At 37.8% G+C, this 22,045-nt stretch overlaps 1 protein-coding gene across 3 annotated transcripts; it reads right to left on the bottom strand.

Moving 5' to 3' along the window:
- Window positions 1–14,926: 14,926 nt before the first annotated feature.
- LOC135584251 (transcription factor E2FB-like) lies at window positions 14,927–21,808 on the bottom strand. Of its 3 annotated transcripts, XR_010487823.1 has the most exons (16): window positions 21,295–21,807; window positions 18,168–18,357; window positions 17,924–17,983; window positions 17,719–17,804; window positions 17,546–17,634; window positions 17,369–17,423; window positions 17,197–17,249; window positions 17,074–17,124; window positions 16,951–16,999; window positions 16,783–16,848; window positions 16,624–16,700; window positions 16,273–16,504; window positions 15,910–15,976; window positions 15,479–15,825; window positions 15,314–15,378; window positions 14,927–15,244 (listed from the first exon to the last, which is right to left on the bottom strand). XR_010487823.1 is itself a non-coding variant. In XM_065113017.1 (14 exons), the coding sequence occupies exons 1-14, from the start codon at window positions 21,496–21,498 to the stop codon at window positions 15,671–15,673; spliced, it is 1,425 nt and encodes a 474-aa protein (XP_064969089.1). In that variant the 5' UTR covers window positions 21,499–21,808; the 3' UTR covers window positions 15,359–15,670. The 3 variants fall into 3 exon arrangements, 2 of the variants coding, with proteins under 2 accessions (XP_064969089.1, XP_064969088.1); XM_065113017.1 differs by lacking the exon at window positions 14,927–15,244 and having other exon boundaries at window positions 15,359–15,825; window positions 18,168–18,348; window positions 21,295–21,808; XM_065113016.1 differs by lacking the exon at window positions 14,927–15,244 and having other exon boundaries at window positions 15,359–15,825.
- Between the last annotated feature and the right edge of the window lie 237 nt (window positions 21,809–22,045).

Below are 22,045 nucleotides of genomic sequence, written 5' to 3'. Positions count from 1 at the left end.
GCAATCACCCATCGGTAGTTTGCTGAAGATTAATGGAAGGCTCAATTGTACCTGATAGGGAGGTCATATTTGCAGTAGCCTGAAGCTTCTGAAAGCTGAACAATTTGATGATTGCATATTCGAGCACAAAATAGTTCAGGTTTTTGAACATTGATCTTCATGCCAAAGATCTTATAGACATATTATAATTCATCCTTTACAGGATATACTGAAGAGAGAGAGAGAGAGAGAGAGAGAGAGAGAGAGAGAGATTACAAAGAATGAATAGGTCAATCAACAAACCCCTGATCCCTGCATCAAGTACTGAGATGAGACTTGCTTAGCTATATGAAAGAGAAAAGAAGATGAGCACACTTTGGAGTGGTAATACACTCTTTAATCCATTCAACAAACCAAAGAAAGCTCACAATGCAAAATATTATAAGTACAAAATTCTGAGTCAAATATCCTCAAATCTGTCTAAATAGTATTTCTAAGAGATATACTATTGCGATGATAATGTTTAACTATCTCATTAGCTTATATAATGCTATGATAATGCAAGAGGTCTTTTTATTATAAACTGAGGGTATCATAACAATATCTTTTTTGTTGGGAGTGGAGGTACTTCAAATGCCACCAAACCTCCTATACTTGATGCATCATAATATGAATACCTACTAAAACTCAGTAAAAAGAAAAAGTATCCATTAGTCAATTTTTAGGTAGTCAGACTCAATTTTATTTAAAATTTTATCTAATTTGAAATTGAAATTGAATCAAACGATTTTGATCTCAGTTGAAGAACTATATTCCAAACTTAAAACTATCATTTTTTTATTTTAAAAATAATTCTTCAATTAGTTATTTATTATAAAGTCATCATTTATAAGGGGGATATATAAATTTTTTTATAATTATAATAGGTTTTAGATATTAGGAACTTGAATTGAATCTCTAGAATTGAATTTCAATTTGGTTTAAAATCATCGAACTATTGACCCAATTTGATTCCGATTCTTATTTACTTGTGGGTCTAACTCCAATGGATATAACTTATATTATTTATCTCCTATACATCCTGAAATCTTAATGGATTTGCTCCATTTTACTATATCTATGCATTAACTGAAGAGATTATTGCTGCTAAGCATCTTCATCTATTACCTCAAATATATAATATATTATAGATTTTTTCTCGAATAAAATCAACCTTTGCAAAAAAAAAAAAAAGACTTTTCTAATGATGACTAGGTTAAGAATCGCCATGATCTAACCTACGTACATACGTCGACTATCCTTTTTGTTTATATAAGCAAAAATTTAATTGCATGCTCTTTTATGATACAAATTTAAAGAAATATAATATAATATGATACAAACTTAAAAGGAATAATAATCTAGAATTTATCTATCTAGAAATTTAACAAAAACTTATCCACAATAATTAATAGAGATTCTTATAGGATACATATTTGTACCCAATTAGAGATTCAATAGAACTCTTATTCTTCTTCTTTTAAGTTTGTATACATAATATAGAATGCATGATCAATCAAACATCTTTTTTTATATAGTTCAAGAACTATATTCCAAACTTAAACTATCTTTTTTTTTTAAATACTTTTTTAATTAGTTATTTATTATAAATTCATCATTTATAGGGGGGATATTCATATTTTTTTATAATTCTAATTGGTTCAGAATCGATGATTTCAATTTTAGTTCTAAATATGAGGAACTTCAATTGAATCTTTAGAATTGAAATTCTATTTGGTTTGAAATTATTGGAGTGTTGACCCAATTCGATTCCAATTCTTAATTAGTTGTGGATCAACTCCAACGGATATAACTTAAGACAAATGTATTATTTTTCTCCTATACATCCTAAAATCTCAATCGATTTGCTCCATTCAGATTTGCTGCATCTATGCATTAACTATAAAGATTTACTGGATTGCTACTAAGCATCTCCTTCGGCGACCTCAAATTATAATGTTTTCCTCAAATAAATGTCTTTCCTAATGATGACTGAGCTAAGAATCGAGGTGATCTAACCTACGTACATCAACTACTCTTTATATTCATATAAGTGAAAAATTAATTGCATGCTCTTTTATCTCATATATCAAGATAATTTACCTTTAGATCAAGATTGATATCTCTTATATAATATATGTTAGGATCGAGAGCACTAAGAGGGGGGGGGGGTGAATTAGTGCAGCGGAAATCTTACAGCGATTAAAAACCAAAAGCTGCGTTCGTTCAATAAAAGCTATTATGATGCAAAAGCTAATTCTCAGTTTGTATCTAAGTGCAGTTTGCGTCTAAGCGCAGATTGCGTCTAAGCGCAGTTTGCGTCTAAACACAGTTTGCGTCTAAGCGCAGTTTGCGTCTAAGCGCAGTTTGCGTCTAAACACAGTTTGCGTCTAAGTGTTGAAACTCGTTCGTAAAATTGTAGAGGACAGTTTGCAGTTATCAATAGGATCAAAATGTAAGTGTAAACTGCAAAGAAACTCTTTCGTAAAAGCACGGAAGACAGTTCTGCAGAATCAAACGTAAACGTAAACTGTAATGTACGAAAATACGAATTTACGTCTGAATGCAGATTCGGAAGAACAGCACTTAGAACTTGTTCGTGAGAGCGCAGAGAGCAGTAGTAATGGAGGAGGTTTGCAGTAATGATAAAGTGCTAAAAAATAAACGCAAACCAGAGATTTAGAGTGGTTCGGTCAGCCTTGACCTACTCCACTTTTGGCTTCCTCCACCGACGAGGTTGCCGACGTCAACTAGGGGCCTTCCTTCAATAGGCGAAGGCCAAACTTCCCTTTTACAGTTTTTCTCCTTTTGACAGGCTCAGGAGACAACCTTTACAGACCTTTCTCTCCTCACTTTACAACTGAAAACTTGAAGAACAGAAGGAGGAGACTTAAAGGCTTTACAACACTTTTGAGCTCTTAGAATCACAGAAAAGATCAAGATTTCGGTGTAGGTCTGTATCTTTTCAGTGCTGAATGGGTGGGGTATTTATAGGCCCCAACCCAATTCAAATTTCGAGCTCAAAACGATCAAATCCCGGAATTCCGGGATCAGGCGGTTGCACCTCTTGACTGGAGAGGTGGCACCGCCTGGCAGAGCTCGAAGTCTGAGCTCAGGCGGTTGCACCTCTCGACTGGAGAGGTGGCACCGCCTGGCAGAGCTCGAAGACTGAGCTCGGACGGTTCCACCTTCTCTGTCAGGGGTGGTTGCACCTTCCTGCCAGAGCTCGAAGACCGAGCTCAGGCGGTGCATCTCCTGACCAGAGAAGTTTCTCTTCTCTGCCAGAGGTGGTTGCACCTCTCTGCCAGAGGTGGTTGCACCTCTCTGCCAGAGGTGGTTGCACCACTCTACCAGAGCTCGAAGACCGAGCTCAGGCGGTGCATCTCCTGTCCAGAGAGGTTGCAGCTCTCTGCTAGAGCTCGAAGACCGAGCTCGGTGGTTGCATCGCCTGCCAGAGCTCGGAACTTGAGCTCTGGCGGTGCTACCTCTCGACAGAGGAGGTTGCACCGCCCAGTCTCGCTTGGAGACTGAGCCCTGGGCGGTTGCACCTCTTGGCTGGGGCGGTTGCACCGCCCAGTCTCGCTGGGAGACTTAGCCTGGGCAGTGGCACCTCCCTGCCTGGGCGGTTGCACCTCCCACAGCTACTTGGGTTCAAATGGGTTGAACCATTCGACCCAACTTGAGTTCTTCAGGGGCCCAATTGCCCCAGGATTAAGCTAATGGGATCACCTCCCATTTCTAACTTAATCACCGTGCTAACTACGATTAAATCTAAGACAATTTCTGCAGCTTTGCTTCGGTACGTCAATCGCTTCTTCCGGCGAGTTTCCGGCGAACTTCCGTCGATCATCCGATGAACCCTCGGTGATGCTTCTGCGGACTTCCGGCAAACTCCTGGACTTTGCGACGATCCACTTGGCGAGTTCCGACGAGCTTCGCTTGGCAAGCTTCTGGACTTCTCGGATCTGTTCTCGCAGAACCTCCGACGACCGTCCGTACTTCCGTCGAACTCTCGAACTCCCAACGTGATCATGAACTTGACTCCGGCGCAACTCCTGCTGCTTGTCTATCTTTCATCGTAGTTAATCCTGCACACTTAAAACAAAACTTCGATCGAGACAATTAATCCTAAGCAATTAACCAAGTTGTCCGGCATGTCATTGGTCCCTCGACGCTTCGTCTGATTCTTCGGCGCATCGTCCTCTCCTGCGGCCTATTGCCCAATCGGCCAGTTGACTCCGCAACTCCGATATCCTTGGCACAATACCCGCTCTACTTGGCCCGATGCCCGAGTCCACGGCCCGAAGCCTTCTGTCGATACGTCGACCGATCCACCGGCCCGACGTCCAATCTTCTGACATGTTCCTCCGGCACAACATGATTTTCCTGCTTTAATTGTCTCATCCTGATCAAAGCATCCTGCGTCACTCAAAACGCAGATTAAATCATAAACATATATCAAGTAGTTTCATCATCAAAATACGAGATTCAACAATCTCCCCCTTTTTGATGATGACAACCACTTGATGACGGAGTTAAACTTAACTCCCGGAGTTTAAACAAACTCCCCCTATCAATATGCCATATTGATAGAACCTTGAATTCAACCTGAATTCAAGTCATTGCAATATTCATCATGAATACTTGCAACACGTCAACATGAACATATGCATAAACTTATGCATCACATGTCATGTCATCAACATACTTCTCCCCCTTTGTCATCAACAAAAAGGAGAAGTACCACAATCAAGTGTTTGTGATATTGGTTCAATTCATTGCATGAAAAACATAGTATCAAGTTTTATCATAATGCAATCTTTGGTGCTAGAAGATTTAGCAAGTATTTCATCATGCTTAGAACATTCATGCTATCAAGTTTTAGATATGCAAGTTTTATAGCATATAAGATAGCAAGTTCTACATCATGTAAGCTAGCAAATTAGAGATGTTCAAGAAGGCAACTCTTGCTTCTTGAAAATTTTGCTCACTTTGTTAGATGCGCAAGTTAGCATTTTTGCCTCTTTTGAGATAGCAACTTTTTGCTTCTCTTTAGACCAACAAGCTAGCAATTTTTACGATATACAAGTTTCACAATATATAAGCTAGCAAAAATTTCGAAAGCAAATACAAGATAGCTTTCTTGTGTAAGCTCATGATTCTTGCTTCCTATTGCAATGTGCAAATTGCAAGTTTTGCTTCAACTAAGATATTCAAGATAGTGATGTTCAAGAAGACAATTTTTCTTCTTGAAATGAGCAAGTTAGCAATCTTTGCTACTTAAGATAGGCAAGCAAGCAGTCAAGTTTTTGCATCTTCTTGACTTGTACAAGCTAGCTATCTCCCCCTTTGTCATTGTAAAAAAGGAAGAGAGAATACAGTTTTGTACTTCTTTTTTCCTTTTACAACGATTTCAAAATCATGACAAAGGATGAATAATCAAGTTATGAATGTCAAGACAATTTTTCATCATGAATATTTTATCATTGCATGCATCATTATCATAAGTTGAAGTATTACATGCATGATATCATATCACCATTCATAATTACATTAATGTTTCAATATAGCAATTTCTTCTCAAAATGTGTAACTTGGCACTCATAGCATTTTAGATCATGATTTACATCATATGCAATACATCACATCATAATTAGAAAGCAAGTATTGCATGCATAATTGCACATCATAAATGTTTCATATCATGATGGTATCAATTTTGTCAAATTATATCCTACCATGCATGATCAAAACTTCTCCCCATTTTATCATTGAAAACAAGAAGAAAGTAGGGGGTAGAGCATAAAAGTATTAAATATTTTAATCATTTCAAGGCATCATAGATCAAGTTATGATTCGTGATTCATCATAAAGCAAGTTAGTTTTCAATCATCACATAAGGCATTTAAGGAATTTTTGAAACATAGGAGAATGATTAATTTAAGCATACAATGTTTCAATCCAATTCAAGTCATGAATATCAATGCTTTCATATTGTGAGTATCAATTCATGAATACCACAGGATATTATTTGTGACTTCAATTTTGCAAGATCAAGATTATGATTCAAATCAAATCATTAACTTGAAATTCATAATCAAGTCATTAAAATTAATTTCGAGATTCACAAAATATCATGAAATCATTAATCTCGATCAGATGGGAAAAGCATTTTCTTTTTAAGTGATTCTTTTAACGCATCATAAAAAAAAACTCATTCATAATTCAAGTGATTTACAAGATATCATAAATGAATTTATCACTTGTATTTCATCAAAATCGAGAACTCTAGAGATAGAAAATGATTGAAGCATTTAACATGATTGATGCATGATTCATATTTAAAGTGTATCTTATATCGTAAATACGAATCAAGCATTTGTCAAATCTGAAATCATCCTCAAAATTACATTCAATAAATTCATGTATGACAAGCATAGATTTATCAATAAGATAGAGGATTACATTTCAAGTGTTCATCAATTGTAGCATTTCATCATGTGGTAAGATATCAATGCGTAAAACTGTGAAGCAAGATTTTGTTTGATATCTTGATACAGGGCATATAGCAATGATAGCAATCATATATTTCTTGGTGATGCAAGCATGGGATAATAATAGCATAGTGTTTATAGCATCAATTCATATATTTCTCCCCTTTTTTAAGTGTTTCATCTTAAGTGATCGATTTCATGTTAGCATGCCTTTTCATTTATGTCAAATGAAAACATGCATCAACGTTTAGGATCGTAAAATGAATTTCATCATAAAACCATCAATCACAAAAATCATCATGTATATCTCATGCATGAAATTGTCAATCGAAATATTTAATTTCATCATTATGCATTTCTTCAAATCAAACATGATCTTTAATCAAAATCGAGAAATAACAATGGAAATTAACGTAATGCACATTATTACTTCTTAACCATGATTTCATATTTTCAATCAAGATCATTTTATTTGTTTATCATAAAATATGCAATATTATCATTTTTGAAATTACTTAGTATGATCATAATAATTTTTTTTTTTTTAACATGTAATTTTTAAGAAAATTAATTCTAAACTAAAAGGGAAAGATACATCATGAAAGCATCAAGTAATTTCAAAATAAATTAGGGGGATTTCGATTACCTCATCATTGTAGGCTGTTAAGGCGTAGTTTGCCGCCTTGCTTTTGTTGACTTTCTCTTCTTCGGAGGAGCTCGATTCATCCCAGTTTTTGTTCTTCTTCTTGCGTTTAAAGCAAGTAGTTTGATTCTTTTTGCTTTTTAATTTTCGTTTCATTTGTAGTTTAAGTTCACCATCACTTGAGCTTATGCTCGAGTGGTCTTCAAATGTTCTATGTCCCAAATCCTTCCTGTTCTTTGGAAGGTGGTTCTCAAGTTCTTCACGTGCATTGCACGTCATTTCATATGTGATCAATGAACCAATTAGTTCTTCAAGTGGAAATTGGTTCAAGTTTTTCGATTCTTGAATAGCAGTTACTTTTGAATCCCAAGTTTTAGAAAGTGAGCGCAAAACTTTGTTAACGAGTTCAAAATCCGAAAAGCTTTTACCAAGTGAATTTAAACCATTGACGACATCCGTAAAACGGGTGTACATGTCAACAATGGTTTCGCTTGGTTTCATATGAAAAAGCTCGAAATCATGCAGTAAAATATTAACTTTCGAGTCTTTGACTCTACTAGTTCCCTCATGCGTGATTTCAAGAGTGCGCCAAATATCGAAAGCCGTTTCGCACAAAGAAACCCGATTGAACTCATTTTTGTCCAAAGCGCAAAATAAGGCATTCATAGCCTTTGCGTTTAAAGAAAAATACTTCTTCTCTAAATCCGACCATTCGTTCGTCGGTTTAGAGGGAAGTTGAAAACCATTTTCAACGATATTCCATAAATCCAGATTTAGAGAAATCAAGAAAACTCTCATTCGAGTTTTCCAGTAAGTGTAGTCCAATCCGTTAAAGAACGGTGGACGAAAGACCGAAAAGCCCTCTTGAAGAGCCATTTCTCTCGGGTGTAAATCCGAAATGAGAGATACCCCGCTCTGATACCAATTGTTAGGATCGAGAGCACTAAGAGGGGGGGGGGGGGTGAATTAGTGCAGCGGAAATCTTACAGCGATTAAAAACCAAAAGCTGCGTTCGTTCAATAAAAGCTATTATGATGCAAAAGCTAATTCTCAGTTTGTATCTAAGTGCAGTTTGCGTCTAAGCGCAGATTGCGTCTAAGCGCAGTTTGCGTCTAAACACAGTTTGCGTCTAAGCGCAGTTTGCGTCTAAGCGCAGTTTGCGTCTAAACACAGTTTGCGTCTAAGTGTTGAAACTCGTTCGTAAAATTGTAGAGGACAGTTTGCAGTTATCAATAGGATCAAAATGTAAGTGTAAACTGCAAAGAAACTCTTTCGTAAAAGCACGGAAGACAGTTCTGCAGAATCAAACGTAAACGTAAACTGTAATGTACGAAAATACGAATTTACGTCTGAATGCAGATTCGGAAGAACAGCACTTAGAACTTGTTCGTGAGAGCGCAGAGAACAGTAGTAATGGAGGAGGTTTGCAGTAATGATAAAGTGCTAAAAAATAAACGCAAACCAGAGATTTAGAGTGGTTCGGTCAGCCTTGACCTACTCCACTTTTGGCTTCCTCCACCGACGAGGTTGCCGACGTCAACTAGGGGCCTTCCTTCAATAGGCGAAGACCAAACTTCCCTTTTACAGTTTCTCTCCTTTTGACAGGCTCAGGAGACAACCTTTACAGACCTTTCTCTCCTCACTTTACAACTGAAAACTTGAAGAACAGAAGGAAGAGACTTAAAGGCTTTACAACACTTTTGAGCTCTTAGAATCACAGAAAAGATCAAGATTTCGGTGTAGGTCTGTATCTTTTCAGTGCTGAATGGGTGGGGTATTTATAGGCCCCAACCCAATTCAAATTTCGAGCTCAAAACGATCAAATCCCGGAATTCCGGGATCAGGCGGTTGCACCTCTTGACTGGAGAGGTGGCACCGCCTGGCAGAGCTCGAAGTCTGAGCTCAGGCGGTTGCACCTCTCGACTGGAGAGGTGGCACCGCCTGGCAGAGCTCGAAGACTGAGCTCGGACGGTTCCACCTTCTCTGTCAGGGGTGGTTGCACCTTCCTGCCAGAGCTCGAAGACCGAGCTCAGGCGGTGCATCTCCTGACCAGAGAAGTTTCTCTTCTCTGCCAGAGGTGGTTGCACCTCTCTGCCAGAGGTGGTTGCACCACTCTGCCAAAGCTCGAAGACCGAGCTCAGGCGGTGCATCTCCTGTCCAGAGAGGTTGCACCTCTCTGCTAGAGCTCGAAGACCGAGCTCGGTGGTTGCATCGCCTGCCAGAGCTCGGAACTTGAGCTCTGGCGGTGCTACCTCTCGACAGAGGAGGTTGCACCGCCCAGTCTCGCTTGGAGACTGAGCCCTGGGCGATTGCACCTCTTGGCTGGGGCGGTTGCACCGCCCAGTCTCGCTGGGAGACTTAGCCTGGGCGGTGGCACCTCCCTGCCTGGGCGGTTGCACCTCCCACAGCTACTTGGGTTCGAATGGGTTGAACCATTCGACCCAACTTGAGTTCTTCAGGGGCCCAATTGCCCCAGGATTAAGCTAATGGGATCACCTCCCATTTCTAACTTAATCACCGTGCTAACTACGATTAAATCTAAGACAATTTCTGCAGCTTTGCTTCGGTACGTCAATCGCTTCTTCCGGCGAGTTTCCGGCGAACTTCCGTCGATCATCCGATGAACCCTCGGTGATGCTTCTGCGGACTTCCGGCAAACTCCTGGACTTTGCGACGATCCACTTGGCGAGTTCCGACGAGCTTCGCTTGGCAAGCTTCTGGACTTCTCGGATCTGTTCTCGCAGAACCTCCGACGACCGTCCGTACTTCCGTCGAACTCTCGAACTCCCAACGTGATCATGAACTTGACTCCGGCGCAACTCCTGCTGCTTGTCTATCTTTCATCGTAGTTAATCCTGCACACTTAAAACAAAACTTCGATCGAGACAATTAATCCTAAGCAATTAACCAAGTTGTCCGGCATGTCATTAGTCCCTCGACGCTTCGTCTGATTCTTCGGCGCATCGTCCTCTCCTGCGGCCTATTGCCCAATCGGCCAGTTGACTCCGCAACTCCGATATCCTTGGCACAATACCCGCTCTACTTGGCCCGATGCCCGAGTCCACGGCCCGAAGCCTTCTGTCGATACGTCGACCGATCCACCGGCCCGACGTCCAATCTTCTGACATGTTCCTCCGGCACAACATGATTTTCCTGCTTTAATTGTCTCATCCTGATCAAAGCATCCTGCGTCACTCAAAACGCAGATTAAATCATAAACATATATCAAGTAGTTTCATCATCAAAATACGAGATTCAACAATATAATATAATACAAACTTAGGAATAATAATCTATAAGTTATCTATTTAGAAATTTAACAAAAAAGTTATCCATAATAATTTATGAAGATTCTCCTGAGAAATGTATTTGTACTCATTTATGTTAAATCTCAAACGATGAAACTAAATGATAGCGTTTATGATTTAATATGTATTTTGTGTAACACAAGATTAGCTTCAATCATGAAGAGATAATTAAAGCTGGAAGAATCAATGTTGGGCCGGAGTGGAACATGTCAGAAGATTGAACGTCGAGCCGGAGAATCGATCGACGTGTCGGTAGAAGGCTTCGTGTCATGACTTCGGGCATCGGGCATAAAAGAGCAGACATTGCGCCAAGGAGATCGGAGTTACGAAGATCAATAAGCCGATTAGGCAAAAGGCCCCAAAAAAGGACGATACGTTGAAGGATTAGACGAAGCACTGATGAACGAATGACATGTCGGACAATATGTGATTAATGCTTTGCAATAATTGAATAGTTTTAGTTGTAATTAATTTGGTTTAAAATATAATTAAGCCAACTCAATTATGGGTCAATTGGACCTACGTTGGGGCTATTTTGGGCCAAGAGAAAGACCAATTTAGTAATCTAAAAGTTGGGTCAAGCGATGGCACCCATAAAAGCTCAATCTGCAAGACATAATCTCCGAGATAGTGTCAAGCAATGGTACAACCTAGTGTCAAGCAATGATACCACCAGATTGGACGGTGGTATTACCTAGTCTCATTGCTACAAGCGGTGGTACCGCCCAACATAGGTGGTGGTATCGCCAGAACCCGAGAAACCCAATATGAGACTTTTTTGGCTCCATTTTTAAAGTCATTTGGGGTCTATAAATACCCCAGATATTTTTGCTTGGCAAATGCATGAAATTGAGTTGAAAAATATGGAAAGAATCCTTATGAAAAAATTAGAAACTCCCTTAGGATTTATAGTCATCTACTCCAGTTAGAAGTTTTCTAAAAGAGGAGTGGGGTCTAAAAGAGAAGTGTAAAGGTCCTCTCCTAAGCCTACGAAAAGGAGAAAGAGTTATAAAGGTAATTGATTTTCGCCCATTGAAAGAATATCGGTAGTGAAAACTGGTGGCCTCAAGTAAAGAGGAATTAGGAGTGGATGTAGGTTACGACAACCGAACCACTATAAAACTTAGTTTGTATTTTTTTATATTTTTTATTTATATTACAAACTGATTTACTTGCTTATTACTTTCACTATGCTTATGAATATACTTTCAAGTCAAGCATATTTTCGATATGAGCTATTATCGAACGAGATTTTCGAATCGTTACAGTTTTTATATAAGCACTAATTCCCTCCCGCCCCTCTTAGTATCGACTTGATCCTAACAGTTTGTATCAAAGCTATGTTACTCTCAATTTGGTTTAAAACCCAAGAGAGATAGTTTTTATCGGTAATCAAAAGGGTAATTCTATCACACATCCTCCCATGTTCAATGGAACGAATTATAAGAAAACTAGAATGAAGATTTTTTTAATTTCTATTGATTTCGAGTTATGGAATATCATTAAAAATATATTTCAAAAATCTTCTTTTCCAAATGGAATGATTTGAAGAAAATGACTTTCTTTTTTAATGCCAAAGTTACGAATACTTTGTTTTGTGCTTTGCATAAAAATGAATTCAATCGAGTTTCTATTTGCGAAATGGCTTATGAGATTTGGCACACACTTAAAATCACACACAAAGGTACTAGTAAAGTTAAAGAGTCTAAAATAAATATTTTGATGCATAATTTTGAATTGTTTCGAATGAAGCCAAGCAAAAGTATTATTAACAAACCCATTTTATGGATGTCATCAATCATTTGAAAGCACTTGGTAAAATTTTTTTGAATCTTAAACTTATTAATAAAATTTTATGTTCTCTTCCTAAAAATTAGGATCCGAAAGTAACTGCAATACAAAAAGTGAAGGACTTAAATAATTTTTCGCTCCAAGAACTTATTGGGTCTTTGATGACCTATGAAATAATTTATATTGAACATGATGAATATGAGAATTACCTTCTAAAGAACATAAAGGATTTAACACTTCGAACAATAGAATACAACTTGAGTGATAACTTAAGTGATGATGATGACTTTGAACTTCCTCCTATAAAATTTAAAAAGTTTATAAAATAATAATTAAAAATAAAAATAAACTAAAAAAATGACAAAACAATTTACTACGAATGCAATCGGCTGGGGCATTTCAAAAGTGAATATTCACAACTAAAGAAGAAAGTACTAGCAAGAATCCTCATTGTCTAAGGCGATAGTGGAGGATGAAATGAGTGCATTCCAAGACAAGATTACGAACTAAGCTTTGATGGCTTTAGACAATGAGGTAAGTGACTCAACCAAAACCCCTTTACTTTACTATGAAATTACTTGATGCTTTTCATGAGTTATTTATTAATTAATATATAAAAAATAAAAAAAACAAAAGAGGGATCATGCTTCTCTTTCTAGTGATTTTGAAATTAAAAAAAAAATTAATTAATGAGCATGACTATTGCATGTTAATTCTTTGCACTAAGTATGAAAAGTTAGATTCACTTAATTATTTTTCTTGAAAATGACTCTATCCCCAAAAATTTATTAAAATTTTTAACAAGAGATCCTAAGAAATTAATAAATCTATCTATGTCATTTTAAATTTCTTGAAAGTGATTTTGATGCTTTAATTATTTAAATTTGAATAAGTTTTTATGATTTTGATTCCTCGAAATTATAACTTGAAATCTTTTATGAATCAAGATATTTTATTATGTGTTCTCGAAGATATTTTTTTATGAATCATGATTTTTTGAATTATAACTTAAGATTTTTTTTAATATATAAATCATGATCTCGACAACTTAGAGATTTCTTATCGTGCTGCAGCCCCACTAGAGTAACAACACGATCTCTCTATTGAATCCTTTCTCTCGAGTGAAAATGGACCTTCCAGCACTCTGCCATACCGGCATAAGGTTCCTTTACGTGTCTTCGTCTACGGCGAACCCCGGCTGCATCCTCCTCGCAAGTCATGAACACAATATCCATATTTGGAGGCCAGGAGACAAGTTTTGGACCGTCGAATACAGTATCTTTGTCAAATATTTCAAGTCAGTCGTCAGTTTTCAGGGGAGGTTCTATGCGTTACATTGCCAGAGCGGGCACTTTACTTAGTTTTCAGATGCTTCCTCTTCGGGTTGTACGTGCCACCTCCCATAGATAGGTATCAAGCATACGACGGAGACATGTTCCTGGTTGAGTCTCAGGGAAATATATCGCTGGTCTGCATTCGTAAACCCTGGCATGTCGACCTGTTCCGACTCGATCTGAGAACAAGGCTTGGATCAAGATCGACAGCCTGGATGATGAAGCACTGTTCCTAAATGATGATCATATGATCTCGGTTTCGGCTCCTGAAGTGGAGTGTCGTGGTAACTATATATACTCTACTGATGCATGGTCAAATTACGCGGCCTACGTTTACCACATAGAGAATCGTAGCATCAGAAGCGTCGTGAGAATGGGTGAGCGACGTCGCCGTCCCCGCAAGCACCGGGTCTGGATCACCCCAAGTTTGAGTTGAAAGGAAATAGAACTGTGAATTTGATTTTAGTCTTGTTTTTTCGTTTCTCACAGAAACTTCATCTCTAGTATATGGTAGAGATTCTGATGTTTGCAAATACGTGCAACCATTGTCATGTGAATATACAAATGACAAGTTAATGAAAATGCAACTCATGCACAGTGTACATGTAAGATACAGGTTATTGAATTTTATACTATTTTTCCTGAGTGCGTTTCGGAAATTATCTTTTTTTTTTTTTTTTTTTGCTTTTTAGACACTAAAATATGAAATTGCTAAGGCATTTCTGTTCTGCATTCAACGCAAATTGGGTTGGATGGTGCGATGCATATATCTTAGTTGCTTTGAACCATTCGAGTGGCTTATGGCTGGAATATGGGATTAGTTTATTATCTATGGTAAGATGATTGCATGCCTATATTTAAGAAATAAATAAATAAATAAATAATAAAAATAAGATTTGTGTCTAAAATCTTACGATTTATTATCAAACTCTCTACCAACTAAGGTAGCTAATAGTTTTTAGATTCTTTATTTCTGAACTAACCATATTACTGATCAATGCGAGTTCAGATCTGTCTCTTATCACTGGTTCTTTCTTGCATGGTGGTTGGCAAGTCAAATTGGCGTTGACATTGTTGCATTAACAATGGTGGTACCCAAGTCAAACTGGCGTTAACAGTGCTGCATTAACAACGATCCAACGTCCACAATAATGTAAGATCAAGCCTGATTTCATCGTGCTCAACGGTATCAGCATTAGCATCAAAACTTTTCCGAGAATTGATGAGTTATTCAAGGACAATGTTGACGCAAAGAGACTAATGTTTCAAAACCCCAAGTGCTGAAGTGTGTTTGGAGAACCTTAATTTTTTTAGTTTATCTTTCAGATTTTCATCATATTTTTCTATGGGTTTTGGAAATTGTTGCTTTTTTTTCTTTTTAAGCCCTTATCAGACTGTAAAAAATACACATAACTGCTGTTCATGGCCCATGCATTTTTGTACCAGCTTCAGGATTAATAATAATTAATTTGTTTTAACATGATAGCTGAATTTATTTGTACCTCAAGCACTCTAATATCCTGCTTTATCCATATGGTCTTTCTTTTTCTTGCTTCTCCTTTTTTGCAGAGATATATATGGCTCCAAAGAGGGAGGAAAGCCAACGTTAGGTTAGGAAAAGATAGACAAGAAGCCATCGTCGTTAAGAATTGATATCTGCAAATGACATGAAGAAACGTTAGCGCCTTTGAATGACTAGCTTGCATTTTATGAAAAGCAATGCACCTTTCTCAATCTGTAGTCAAAACAAAATGAACAGCAGCCTCAAGATATGTTTAAATAGTTGCATTCTGCTTAATAAAACGGAAAACAGTCAGGATGAGACTGGTCACATTTAGGAGCATAGAGGAAGATGTGTAGATAAATGAAGATGAGTTTATATCTTCGTACATGAACAATACAGTAAGATGTATACTCGATCCAACACATAGGACTGCAGTGGCTAGTTCTCGGAATCGAGAGTGCTCTTGCATAGCCTCACCTCTTAATTCTTTGATCACCGAATTGTTTCCCGGTTTGACTTTTGTGGCAGTGAGATGAGAATTTTAATGCACCTGGAGAATGAAGTTTTCAATTTTAATGTCACAGATTGTCTGCCCTGCATTTATTTCCGAGTAGAGTTTGTGTCAAAGGGTCAATAACACCAGATGTTGGAGCCGGTGGCCGAGGTGTGCCAGCACCACTTGTAACGAAGTCGTCCGTGCTAAACGCACAGATCCGATCCCACTGGACCTCCGCTAAAGATTAAGCTAAGGATTTCAAGTAAAATTTACAACAGTTAAACAGCAAAGACTAAACGAAGAATGATGTCTTAAGGATACGTGATGTCTTCCACATATCTGTAATGCTGACTCCAGACTCTGATAGAAGCCAGTAATCAGCATCAGTCTGCAAAATAGAAACAATCATCTTCATAAAAGCAGATTCGTTCAACTCAAATATGCACTTACGGGCTATAAGAACAAAGCTGCTAATGGCTTGCTTATCTTACTCTTTTAACAGGTACAATAAATAAAGATATAGGGCCGACTACCAAAATATAGAAGAGTCAGATCATTCAGACATCAGAGGAAAGTTCCATATGGTGGGTGGACATTTACTTAAATCTCCATTATAAGCTGTCCCTCACAGGTATAACTTATATTAATCGGGTTAAGGTTTGTATACTCAGTAGCTGAACTTACGTCAACATCACAAGGAACAATCTTCATCATACCACCACCAGCATCCTGTGAGGAACTTATGTCAGGGCATGCCCTCTGACAATCTTGATCCTTAAATTCCGTTTCCTTTCTTCTGCTCTCTTCTGTGGCAATCGCCAACATGGAGTTCTCAACAGTCTGTGAATCTGCCATGGGATTGAGCCTCAAAGGTGTCTCAATACGGTTCATCTCCTCAAATTTCTCCTCAAATTGACTAGCAACAAGGAAAAACAAGACAAAGGGATAAACAAAAGGGACAAAGAGAAGAGCATAATTCAAGTACTTGTCCATCAAGCCTAATGTTCAAAGTGACAACTGAAAAGGCATTATTACCTAACAAGGTAAACATCTATTGGACCCATTGTGCTTCTTAGGACAATTCTGTATCTCCTTTGTGGATATTCACCAGCCTGCATGTGGAGGAAGAATTTCTAGTTAATTTATGAAATAAAAAACTGAAACAACTTGGTCCAAAACTTAGCCGCTTTGCACCTCATCAGGATCTGGAACTTCCAGTGTAGTACCATGAGGTGCCTTTATTGCTATAAGTGTTTCATTCTGCGTACAAGAGGCACGAATATCAGGTAATGTTACTCATAACAGAGTAGCAGACAATATATATTTGCTAAATTCTAAGGAAACAAGGAAACAGAGAAAAACCTGAAAACAAGGAAGACCTTTGATGTCATCTTCAGTCACATAAAGCCACCTGAATCCACAAATGTTGTAGAAGATGGTTAGCTACATATGTAGGATGTAAATGCACAAAAAAAAAGCACTTACCTCTGGTTTCTTTCATCTTCAGAAAACACCCGTAATCTTTCTTGTATTTTGCTGTGAAATACAATTCAGAATATTTGGTAAGATATTTCACATCAATAGTTTATCAGGCCTACTAAATCCAACCTGATACGGTCATCCAATCCATGCTCTTGCAATGCAAGTTTTTTAATTTCTGCCTGAAGAGAATACAAATAAGAGAATCCAGGTGAGCTCATTTTCAAAATCTAGACTCAGTTTAGACATAGACCGAGAGGAGTGGATTTTGTTTATGGCAAGGAAAAAACATGTCTGGCACCTGTAGTACTGAAAGATCGTCATCAACCTCCCCTGGCCTCGCATTATCTAATCCCCTGTCGTGCAATGATCTATGAGTGATGTACCATGTAAATTGTTCCTCATATTGGGAGAAGCCAAGATCATTTCATTAAGAAAAAAAAAAGGAGAAATTTCCAAGAGGAAACAGATGAATTACTTCCAACAGATTTTGTTCTTGAGTTTCTTTTCTATCAGTCCAATCCCTTCAAGGACATTAGTGATGTCATATATCCGCCTCTTTTGCACCTAGACAATAGCATTACTCTAACTTGTGTCTCTAAGTACAGATAAACATAAAGAGTTATTTAAAATAGTAGTAATCCGTAATACCTCAAGTGTTTCTGCAGCATTATTCAAATCAAGGATGCCATCTTGTGCTTGTTTAAGCAAACTGATAAACCTTTTAGTCAAGAGTCCTGAAAATGTAGTTGCAAAATGCAATATGTCAGAAACAAAAGCAGAAAGAATTCCAAATTAATCACTTAAGCTTCAAGCTTTTCCAGACAGAATTCAAATTAACCATGACTTTGTTCACCTAGAGAACTATCGTAACGACAAGTACCAACAGGAGTGAGAACATTGCCCGAGGCTGAACCTGCATGGACCCAAATCATAGAGATTAAACCAAGATATTTAATTGGAAATATCATTGTCATAGCTTGATGGTCTGACTAGTCTAAGAACAACATTAACTTCTTAACCAGTTACCAGATAGGTTTATGTATAATAGTAACAGCATTAATATGTTTTTATGGTATTTAAATGATGAATCTACTCACCAACAGTTGACATAGGGGTCTGAGGTCCAGACTTATTGTACTTTGCTACCTTGGATCTGCCATTTGTTTTTCCTCCCTTTCCTGTTACCGGTGTGAGAAGAGGATTATTAGCTCCAGCATAACCAGGACTAGTCTTCAACTCGCTTGACACTGCAGCCTCATTATCCTTGTTTTCAGGCTTCTGCTTTGACTAAAATGTGAAATATCATTCAACTAGAGTCACAACTTCAAAAATAAACAATATTTATAGCCTATAGACATCTTATCGAATTTGATGGCAAAAAATCTCATAATATAATTAGGTTCCACCATAGGTGACAACTCACACACATTAATATTGAGATTTCTTACATAATAATGCAAAGGACAAACACAAATTTATTTCAAAACAATAAGCATGATATTCTCTTCCTCAGCACAGATGGTGCAGTTAAGTGCCTGCAATTATAATTATTGAATTACTGAATTCTGTTATAAGAAGAAAGTCCTTGCAATTGGGGCCTCCTATATTTCTCCTTAAATATATGCTGCACAATGGTCAGAATGTCATATCTTTCCTGGAACTAAAAACAAGATTTCTTACTTGACTAATATAAACACAGAGTCTAAACTTTTATAGGATTTCTATAAGAACTTCACTACAACCTAGTTCTTTACCACAGGCACGATAGGCAAAAAGAGATGAACCACTAAAACCAACCGATCAAGTTTCTCTACCCAAAACTACTAGAGACATCTTCTAATCCATCCAAGAGCAAATCTAGAAATCCTATCCAGAACAAATATTACTTCCACAATCTTAAAATTTGGTTGAACAAAGAATTCTCTCAAACAAAATTTAAAATGCTTAAGCATAACTTTATAGTTATACATTATAACATCCTTCTCCGCATGTGAACTGATTCTAAAGTTCAAGTCAAATGACCTTGAATCCCTACACTACTCCAATCAAGAGTAAACTTTATGTCAGATTGTTTGTTTCAAGCCACTCTTGCTGGAGTGTTTAATATCAAGCCATGGTACTACGGTAATTACTAAACCAGAGCAGCCTCACTTTTAGGTAAACTTTAATTAAACCTACTCCATCTCAGGAAAAAAAGAAGGGTAGCTACCCTATTCCTACCCATACGTAAACAGTCAAAATAACAGTAGACTCTAAAACGAGTGAATAATATCTACAAGTGATTCTTCTGGAAGATGAAACAGGATGCCTTCAGCTGTCCAATTATTTTACCAAAGTAGGATAAACAGGACTTCTTAAGTAGATTCTAGGGACATTATACATTTAAGAATGAAGTTAATGTATAGCATATAGCTCTCATTTCAAGGGTTTCTCCAATTCGAGAAGATAACACTTCGAACCATAGAACAAGAGTGAAGAAAGCAAGTAATTACTCAATTGATTAAAAAAAAATCAGATTCTAAGAGCTATTGTGAAGGAAAACTTATCATTTTTTGGCAATCTCATCAACCTGCAAAATCCCATCTAAATAAACCTTTAAAATTCGCAAAAGGAACTTGTCTAACCTACAAAATAACCATAATAAAACTCTTATACACCAATTTGACCCAATTAGACTCACTGTGATCATTCTGTATCACATGATAGAATTCTTGGCTTTTAACCAAATTTCATGCATGCGACCTTTCTCTTTGGCAAAAAATTCAAAGGCACATGTTTTTGCAAAATGTTCAATTTCATCAAACTGCTTGTACATTGATTTAGAGGAATTTTATGGTTAAAAAAAATCACATCAACCATGAAGCTATTAGAACTAATAATAAATTCAACAGGTAAATAAAAGGTGCGGCTTGATAATTACAAACCAAGGTAGTACCTTAAGTAGGAGATGAATTGGATTGCCAATTCAAAGTACACACAAAATCTTGGTAGCATCTAGAAGAAACTTTCTTCAGGCCAAAATGAGATAATAGGACCATGTCACAATAACATATTATTGCAAGGTCATGAACACACAAGATTAAAGCAATTCTTTTGGCAATACTGAAACACAATACTCTCTGTGGTTTGATCACCCTTAATCCTCTCCAAGAGAATTTACTTCTGATATCTAAGCATCCATATGTTTAAAACCTATGTAACAAAGTTAATCCCTAAATGAATAGACTAAGAAAAGTAGTGTTGAGGCATATGCATTTTGCAGTTATATGTTTTCTGGCTCATCGTTCAGTGAAAGAGACTTCTGACTTCTGCTGTCACTAGCAATTCTATGGTTGATGAACAATATATCTGAACAATCCCCATAAACTGCCCTAAGAAATCACATATGCCATCTTAGCAGTGCATGATATAATTTTAACAATCTTGAAAAATGAGAATGAAAATAGTAACTTTGCATTTTGATATGACTTACAACCTCTCAGCAAACACTAAAGGAAATCATTATTACATCCTATCACAATTTCATAAAGAGAATCCATAAGGATGCATACAGTTCTTCACCTTGTAGGTCCCTTTAAGCATGTGAGCAATTCGTTATACAGATCAATCATACATTCATGAACTGAAGCAATATCGTGAGCAATTCATTATATAATTTCGTTGTACATCAACAACTTGAAGCAGACATTGGTACCATGTTTTGCATGTAGTTTCCTCTGGAAGCTTCAGAGTTTGTCTCTTTTTACTCTTTAAGTTCCATAAAAGCATCAACTAGAGATAAATTGTAGTTATAGACAATACTTTGTAACACAGCTTATATTTGGGATTTCACAGAATCTTAAGATCAAAGTATAAAAGCATGGAAGCACAAAATGTTAGACAGTAGATGTTGCATATCGCTGCATGAGATGGCTAAATTTCTCAGCTTTGGTCAGTAGTAACTGGAGACTCCAAATTTAACACTGCAACGTATCTTTTGCAAACATTTATTTATATCGAAAATGTAAACTAGTAAAGAAATTTAGATCTACGAGGTCATACTTCGTATGAACAAAAACTGTCGTCTCTAACTTCTTAAAAATTATAATCCAAATAAATAAGCAAATCGTTTAAGTCTATACAAAACAAGGAGAGGCGCAAGATAATTGACATGCAATCGGGTGAAATGTCTCAGTTCGTCGAGCACAAATAAAACGAAATGACAAAATCCCAGCGGGAACTCACAGGGGATTTAATGACCAGGGCATCGACCATCTCGTTGCCGGCGATCGGCCGCCCATGGGGCGCAGGGAAGCTGTGGTACTCGTCCGGGGTAACAAAAGGCGGCCTCGCCGAGGAGAACAGCACGCGCCGCCGCTGCTTCGGCTGTTGGAGGATCGGTGTTGACGCCTGTGCGGAGCGGCTCCCAGCAGCTCGGCCGCCCGACATCAAACGGGCACCCGCAAAATGACCCCAAAAACAAAACAGAAACCCCACAGACCACCGATCTCCAGGCTAACACACCCAGATCGTCCACCGATACAGAACCCGTGGCATATGCCTCATTCCTAGTCGGATTCCGGCAGGGGGAAAGCGGCGGGGGGCCGATCGAGGCAGGGGTTCAGATCAGAGATGTGGGATCTCCGGATCGAGGTGGACGAGGACGAGGGAAGAGGGCGTGCGCCGGGGGGGGATTGGGGTGTGGGGGGTCAAAAAGGCGCAGAGAAGAAAACGAGGGAAAGGAGGGAAATTATAGTGTTCCGAGTTGAGAAGGATATGGCGCGACCACCCCCTTCCCCTCTATTAAGAATTCCTTTTTTTATATTTGTTTCATTTTTCTTACTGATATTGGTTGAATTTTTTTCCTGCCACACGGGGGAAAAAAAAGGCATCCGTCCGATCTCCTTGCTCAGTCGCTTTGTACATCAAATGGATGGCTGTGATGCAATGTTAAACACTGATGTGTTATTGGAATATTTTGCTCAGTCGCTTTGTA

Source organism: Musa acuminata, chromosome BXJ2-6 (assembly GCF_036884655.1).
Source record: "Musa acuminata AAA Group cultivar baxijiao chromosome BXJ2-6, Cavendish_Baxijiao_AAA, whole genome shotgun sequence".
Lineage (NCBI taxonomy): Eukaryota > Viridiplantae > Streptophyta > Magnoliopsida > Zingiberales > Musaceae > Musa > Musa acuminata.
This window is presented reverse-complemented; position numbering and strand designations above follow the sequence as displayed.

Bases quoted from the DNA above. Each gene is read 5' to 3' on its own strand.
- LOC135584251 (XM_065113016.1), bottom strand. From the start codon at position 21,498: ATGTCGGGCGGCCGAGCTGCTGGGAGCCGCTCCGCACAGGCGTCAACA. The intron at 17,984-18,167 runs GTGAGTAGATTC...GGGTCCATGCAG, and splicing joins GACCCCTATGTCAACTGTTG to GTTCAGCCTCGGGCAATGTT. The intron at 16,849-16,950 runs GTTTTTCTCTGT...TCTTGTACGCAG, and splicing joins AAGGTCTTCCTTGTTTTCAG to AATGAAACACTTATAGCAAT.